This window comes from Haliotis rufescens, unplaced genomic scaffold, assembly GCF_023055435.1.
Source record: "Haliotis rufescens isolate VD_foot unplaced genomic scaffold, xgHalRufe1.0.p SCAF_355, whole genome shotgun sequence".
Taxonomy (NCBI): domain Eukaryota; kingdom Metazoa; phylum Mollusca; class Gastropoda; order Lepetellida; family Haliotidae; genus Haliotis; species Haliotis rufescens.
In genome coordinates this window covers 25724-31723 of record NW_025964063.1, presented here as the reverse complement: position 1 = coordinate 31723, position 6000 = coordinate 25724, and the positions used below count along the sequence as shown (strand labels likewise).

At 40.1% G+C, this 6000-nt stretch overlaps 1 protein-coding gene across 1 annotated transcript; it reads left to right on the top strand.

Annotated features, from left to right (window-relative positions):
• Positions 1-1234: 1234 nt before the first annotated feature.
• On the top strand, positions 1235-2719 carry LOC124129253 (beta-1,4-mannosyl-glycoprotein 4-beta-N-acetylglucosaminyltransferase-like). Its single transcript, XM_048381138.1, has 2 exons — positions 1235-1412; positions 1614-2719. The coding sequence occupies exons 1-2, from the start codon at positions 1235-1237 to the stop codon at positions 2717-2719; spliced, it is 1284 nt and encodes a 427-aa protein (XP_048237095.1).
• Positions 2720-6000: the final 3281 nt, after the last annotated feature.

Sequence of the window (6000 nt, the reverse complement as noted above, 5' to 3'; positions counted from 1 at the left end):
TCCAGTTGGCTCATTTCTGTTATTACTTGATCTATCAACCATTAGACCTGTGAAGATAAAAAACCATGGATATGTAATAATGATATGTTCCAATTAATACTGGAAGTACATGTCAAAATGTATTCACCGAGAGCACCGAGAGCATTATTGTTAAACAGAACGTTTCGACTCTCACATCGGCATATATTTGAACTCATCACCCATCACATAATTGACAATCATCAATGAAGAGCTATGAAATCAGAAGCTGTTACAGTTTAATTTAACAGGATATCATTTACTGAGTATGTTAGGTTTCTTTGTTATAATTAGGTTTTATATGCATGAATTACAGATTAAAAGAAATTAAAAAACGTAATTCGTAAATTTCGAAAAACCTTATTGACAAACGTTATGAATGCATATGTGGTGATTACCTGTGTTCAGTTAATGTTACAGTAAGGAAGCTGTATCCAACTTATATCCGCCGTAGTGGTAGGTATTTGACCGGATAATCTCTAAATTGAAAACAGAAGTCCGTCTGCGGGTTCTATTGGTCTTATTGTGCCCAGACATACTGTAACTGTCCAGACAAAGTGCTGCTCATATTCTTAGTAAGGTGAGACGGCCAGACCACGTGTAAAGCGACCAGAACTGGGATAAATACCATAGAGAATTATATGTGTTGCATGCAACTATGCAACCATGTATTTAATTGATAGACAGAGCTGACCAATGGAAGCTAAGAAATAGAAATACTGGTAAACGCTGTCTACTGTCAATGTCAATCAAGAAACTGTAGAAACTTCCGATGTAAAATAACGACGTCATTTGGACGAAAGCCGATGGTTAGAAAGCATCCAGAAAACGTCGAGTTTTCGTTCAATGACCATATACGGAAAAAAACGACGTTTTCGTGTTTGCATGGCATAAGTATTGCCCCCTTTCTGGTTTAATCAAACGTTATTTCTATCATGAATTGGTATTGATATTTGGTTTTTTTATTTACAGGTGTGTGATCGACACACAAGCTATAAGAAAATAGAAGAACCATTGGAAGATTTTCAATAAAGCACATATTTGCTGATAGGACCATCAACGTTCAAATGTCCTGACCATCAAGGGTACTGTGACCTACTACAGAGTCAAATTAAAGATGGGTTTTTTACGAATGTTCATGAAATTTAAAGTGTCAAGGGCAGTTGTTGCTGTCATCTGTGCACAGGTCGTCTTCCTCCTGATAGTGCTAATCAGAATGACCGACACATCCACCAGAGTGCCTTTGAAAATTCCTGTCAATGGTTCAAAAATGGTTACATCTTTAACACAGCTTGTGTACTCGTTCAACACAACTAAACTGTTGGGGGCGTCAAAGTCGATGTCAAGTCTTAACAAAACCATTGATCATACATTGTATCCACACCGATATCTTGGTACGTCCTGTCACTTGAATACTACAAACAGATGGCTTCCTTTTGAACCTGGAGAAATAAGCCATCTCGATAAGTGGTATTCCTCAATAGATTACTTCTTTTCAATAAACAACACTGAACCACTGACTCTACCCGAAGACGACGGTCCTAATTTGTATAAAGATTATGATTTGAAAAAGCCATGGAAATTTACTCTTCCAGTTCTTGGTAACGAGGATTTCACGTTTATAAACGGAAAGCTAAAATGCTTTAAACCAGGAACATCCAAAGTGCAGGAGCAGGGTTCTAACGTGACCTGTGTGTGCAGCTCAGGTTATGCAGGGAAACATTGTTCTGTGCCAAGCATTGTGAAGACTGCCTTGTCCAAACTGTCACGCAGTTACATCATCACGCCAAGAGAAAAGCCACGACGGCTGATTCTAGTCATGACATTCAATATGGAGCACCATGTACTGATGCTGAAGATGTTACAGGTGCACTCAGCCGTGGATCTGTTTGTGATTCTGGAATCCAACTACACTGGACATGGAGATCCACGACCGTTAAGGTTATTACATAATTTGAGAAGAGGCTACATGAAGCGATTCCACCATAAGATAATGCATGTCCACCTGGACACATTCCCAGCTGGCGGACGATTGAATGGTTGGATAGCCGAAACATACATCCGTCAGCACCTTGCACCTGCAGTAGAGGCCAGAGTCTCAGGGCTAAGAAAAGATGATTTATTCGTATTTATGGACACCGACGAAACGCCATTTGTAAATCTCCTGCACTTCCTCAAACTTCACAATGGCTATCCCTTCCCTGTTGGGTTTGTTCTTCACAGTTTTATGTATGGATTCTTTTGGTCAATGACGAAGCACCCTAAAACGGTTGTAGGAGTGTGTAGTATTCAGATGCTCAGAGACATCTATAAAGGAAGTAGTGATGCAATTCGTGGAAGTAAAGCAGTGTTACGAAAGCTCCAGAAAGGAAATCACCCCTGGGGCATGTTTGAAACTTGGCTCATCGGTTCACCTGACAGCTATGCTGGGTGGCATGCATCATGGTTCTCCTCTCCAAGGGAGGTTATCACGAAGCTGACTTCTGCTATTAATGCTGACTTCCCCCGATGGGGGGACTACCCAGAGAAATGCACATTTGACTACGTTGCTACTCTGTTTAGAAAAGGGGAATATTTTGATGGAAAGAGACATTTCGATCCAATTTGCTTGACTGACATTTACGTATTGAAAGACCACCCTTACCTGTTCAAGCATAAAGAATACTTTAATTTCATGTTACAGAACCCAACAGCCATATGATACCATTGAATTATTTCTACAGCTCCCAGAAAAGCACATGTAAGCACAATAGTGTCGTATAACTGTATAATAATGAATTATGTCGTTCGTTGATTTCTTACGATTGTATTCATTGGTTACTGTGCAATAAATCCTTGGTGAACTTATTCCCACCAACTGCGTTCAGTCAAAACCTAAAGAGTGAATCATGATCAAAATGCATTATATAGCAGACAATGGAACATACACGTTAGGCCTCACCCTTTAATCATTACTTAATAGCCATTAACCCTTTTGAGAATTTTTTTTTCTTCTGAAATCATCCAAGCAATGTTTCAGCTTCAAGGAATGGATGCACTGATGACGGACTTTGCGCTCGACGTTATCAAACTCACTCACTCACTCACTAACTAAATATTTGAATGCTTTCACAATGATAAGACATGACCCACAATAGTTTTGTCTACAAATGTATGTCACGTCATGTCGACCTTCAAAACAAACTTTAAGTCAGATAAACCTTGACCTGATATTACAACTGCCGTCCATCCCACATTCCGGCAAATACTATCGCTCCCAACAAGCAATATGTCATTATGGTTGAGAATCATAGTTTATATGATATGTCTGGTCACTGGATAATTTCAAGTGACACTTTTTCCGGAATTCGTCCTGAAAAGAGGACGGAAGATGTTTGATTATGATTGCTGGAACAGCAAGATGGGGCTGGACATGCAGAACAAGTCCTGGTGGTATCACTCATTTCCAGTGATCTGTTCATCTTCACTGCATTTTGCCGTTTGCTCCCAATGGATTTTGTTTTGTAGGAAAGTCGTGACTAGTTATTCTCTTGCCTTGGCTTTCTATAATTACCCAAGCCATCACTAGGACGTTCAAGGTTTCATAAGCTGAATGAACATGAGTATGAAGGTCGAGGGGATGACACAAATGCTAAACTCGTAATATCCCTTGAACCCCTTAGTTTATACATGCGATGAGTTAATATTTATGAAGAGTTATTTTTTCTGCTAGTCGTCAACAAGATGGCGACTGCATGGCAAGAACCATGGACAGATTTTATGACGCTTATCGAATCCTAGAAATGAATCAGTAACAAAACCTGCTGGATGTATGCCTTTATGAACACCTTATAATTGACAGGTGCTATTTTGCCTCAACAAACAACACATCCGTGTTAAAACTCCTCGATGTACAACACACTCATGTAAGCACAATTCATAGTATAAACACTGACGTTTACATACTTCAGTATAAAACATAATTTGGTCAGCACAACTCGATGTACAACACACTCTCGTTAACCCGCCTGAATGTAAAACACACGCACGTCAGCATCCCTAAGATTTACAACTCTGTCATGATCATGCCACTGCGTCAAGGCACCAGAAGATCCTCACCAGAATGCCATCAAACTTGACAAAGCCACAATTCTCATCGGTATCACAGTCTGATACAATGTCCACGAGGCAGTGGACCAGTGAAGATCCTGAGTAGAATAGGTCTTCAGTAACCCATGCTTGTCGTAAGAGGCGACTAACGGGATCGGGTGGTTAGGCTCGTTGATGCATGTCATTATATCCCAATTGCGTGGATCGATGCTCATGATGTCAATCACTGGAGTGTCTGGTCCAGACTCGATTATTTACAGACCGCCGTTATATAGCTGGAATATTGCTGAGTGCGGCGTTAAACAACAAACCAACCAACCAACCCAATTGCATGGATCGATGCTCATGATGTCAGTCACTGGATTGTCTGGTCCAGACTCGATTATTTACAGACCACCGTCATATAGCTGGAATATTGCTGAGTGCGGTATTAAACAACAAACAAATAAACAAACAAAAGTCAAGTTGGACACATGGACCCTTGTACCTAGCACGTAACGGTAGACCAGGCACAAACACCAACATTTTATCACTGAAATTCCTCTCTTGTGACTTCTCTCCTGTTCTGATTAGATATGACATTTTTGTCATAGTGTACTTTCATTTTGTCCTGAGATTATTTTATATTATCTCTAGCAACTCACAAGCTTAATAAAAAGCCATGCCTGGAATGATACACATACTCCAACAAAGTCCTTTCAGAGCTATCATTGACCCAATGCTCCTTCAAGTGATTGAAAGGTCCATGAACAGTGTGGCCAAAGACAAGGTCGAAAGGACTACAAGCTAAGGACTCCTACACTGACTCCAAAACAGCAAACAACAACAAATAAATGCCTTCATCCCAATCCTTCTCAGTCTCAAAACAGTAAATCCTCATCATATGAACTTCTCTTTGGCTCCCTGAGATTCGGGATGAGAGGCCCTAGACTTAAATTGAGCCATAAGTTTCCATAAAGTGATAGCTCCTTGAAACCTTGTGGCAGCACACATGAAAGTAAGCATGTACTGATTACCTGATCTAGTTTAGGCAAATGACCAACGCAATCAATGATTGCATGTGTTTCAAGGTTGCTGCTGAGATATCCTGATTAGATCTGCCAATCATTGGACATATGTGGAAGGTTTGTAAACTTCAGCCACGTCATGCCGCAAATTAGGCCCAAGTTTTGTTCACCCCAAATTAGTTTCTTGTGGCAAACTCAAAATATGTTTTTCCATATGAATTGGAAGAACAATTTGAAGAAAAACATCTCATTCATTATCAGTAGGAACATCTGGTGGCCTCGATTTCGTTATCAAACCGCTATCCTTGAAATAACAGCAAACTGGAACCTCGTCAGCTACGTCTAAAGAAAGTTGTGATATTTCAGTGCATATGCATAGTATTTCTTGCAAGGGGCTATGCTTTTAAAAAATTCGATGCAAGTGTTATGCACTTTGGGCGTATGTACTTGTATACTCTCGGCCTATTTACTTGTGTTTATGTCGAAATTAGGAGAATGCCCACTACAGTTGTACCTTCAAGTTTACCCTCGGCGTAAGTTCACAGTTGTGAGGTAACATGAAAATGTTCGCCGCCTCCTCTCACTGAACAATCTATGACATACACACATAAACATACACATACACAAACAAACACACACAAAAACACATACACTCACAAACACATATACACGAACAAATACACACATACACACACAAACACAAACACATACGCACACAAACACAGGCAAACACACACATACACACACAAATACACATACACACACATATGCACACACATACAAACAGACACACAAACACACACTACAGTTGTACCTTCAATGCTCCTATGCACCTGCGTTGTTCAGGGACCATATCGGTCAATCTTTGGAGGACGATACATGTCCC

Coding starts and splice junctions, on each gene's coding strand:
- LOC124129253 (XM_048381138.1), top strand. CDS start 1,235: ATGACCGACACATCCACCAGAGTGCCTTTGAAAATTCCTGTCAATGGT. Junction 1,413..1,613: donor GTATCCACACCGATATCTTG/GTACGTCCTGTC, acceptor TTACTCTTCCAG/TTCTTGGTAACGAGGATTTC.